The sequence below is a fragment of the Eurypyga helias genome, unplaced genomic scaffold (assembly GCF_000690775.1).
Source record: "Eurypyga helias isolate BGI_N326 unplaced genomic scaffold, ASM69077v1 scaffold19715, whole genome shotgun sequence".
NCBI classification, from domain to species: domain Eukaryota; kingdom Metazoa; phylum Chordata; class Aves; order Eurypygiformes; family Eurypygidae; genus Eurypyga; species Eurypyga helias.
Window position 1 is genome coordinate 357 of NW_010252267.1, and position 1,070 is coordinate 1,426.

A 1,070-nucleotide genomic window follows, 5' to 3' on the forward strand; every position below is an offset into this window, starting at 1 on the left:
AAAGCAAGAATTAGGTGGTGAGGGGGCTGGCAGCATCTCCTAAAACGTGGGAGTCGGGATGCGGGTTGGGAGTGAAGCGAAGCAGCAGCAGGTAGGGATGGTGGGTGGCCAGAACTGCTCGTTTGAAAGCGGGGGGATGTGGTTTTTCATGCTATAAAATGTTGATTATTGCAGATCACGATGAGAAAACGCAGGCATTCTCCTTTTCTCCCCAATTCCCGCACGTTCCGTAGCTGATGCTCCCAGCCAGGGTCTGCATTCAAAGCTCCCCATGCTGTTTCCACGTGTCTTAGTGGTGACATCGGTGTTTGGTACCTAAAATACATGGTGACTCCAAACAATTGAGTGGGAAGTCGGGAAAATAAGCTGCCCTCCCACTGCCAGAGCCTTGCCGTTAACCCTCGCTGCCCCAGGGCGGAGATGGGGGGCTGGGGCAGGGAGCAGAGTGGGTGCAGAAGGGGATATTAGTCGGTTTAGGTGTTTCCAGCCATGCTTTTTGATCACGTTTGACCCATTTCAAGGTGCTGTTTTCTGCCAAAAGGGACCCCTTGGAGGGCTCGTTTTGGGGTCCCCCTGGCGAGCTTGACCCCACTGCCTGCTCCTGTTTTGCAGACATCGATGAGTGTGCCCTGTCCCAGGATAACTGCACGAGGGGCACCGCCTGCATCAACACGGGGGGGGGCTTCCAGTGCGTCAGCCCCCAGTGTCCCCAGCCCGCCGGCAACGTCACCTACGTCAAAACGTCACCCTTGTAAGTGCAGACAGGGGGTGGGGGGCAAACCCAGTCCCCGTGTTGGTGGTTTTTTGGGGGTCCCAAAAACACGCGCATAGCATCCACGTGGATCCAGAACCACCGAGGATGGATCCCGCGTCCTTGGAGTTCCCTGAAAACCTTCCCCCCCCTTCCCTGGCTTTTTTTTTGCCTTTGCAGCCAGTGTGAGCGCAACCCCTGCCCGATGGAGAGCCGGTTGTGCCACCAAGCTCCCAAAACCATCTCTTTCCACTACCTTCCCCTTCCCTCCAACCTGCTGACGCCCACTCCGCTATTCCGCATGGCCACAGCGGCTGGT

General features: G+C 56.9%; 1 protein-coding gene across 1 annotated transcript in view; it reads left to right on the forward strand.

Annotated features, from left to right (window-relative positions):
- FBLN7 (fibulin 7) overlaps positions 1-1,070 on the forward strand; it is a gene marked incomplete at its 5' end in the record, with an annotated part of 1,623 nt that overhangs the window by 309 nt on the left and 244 nt on the right. Inside the window, 3 exon segments of the mRNA XM_010152319.1 lie at positions 613-751; positions 932-1,067; positions 1,069-1,070. The exon segment at positions 1,069-1,070 is cut by the window's right edge and continues 244 nt beyond it. Of these exon segments, the coding sequence (XP_010150621.1) occupies positions 613-751; positions 932-1,067; positions 1,069-1,070 (277 nt within the window).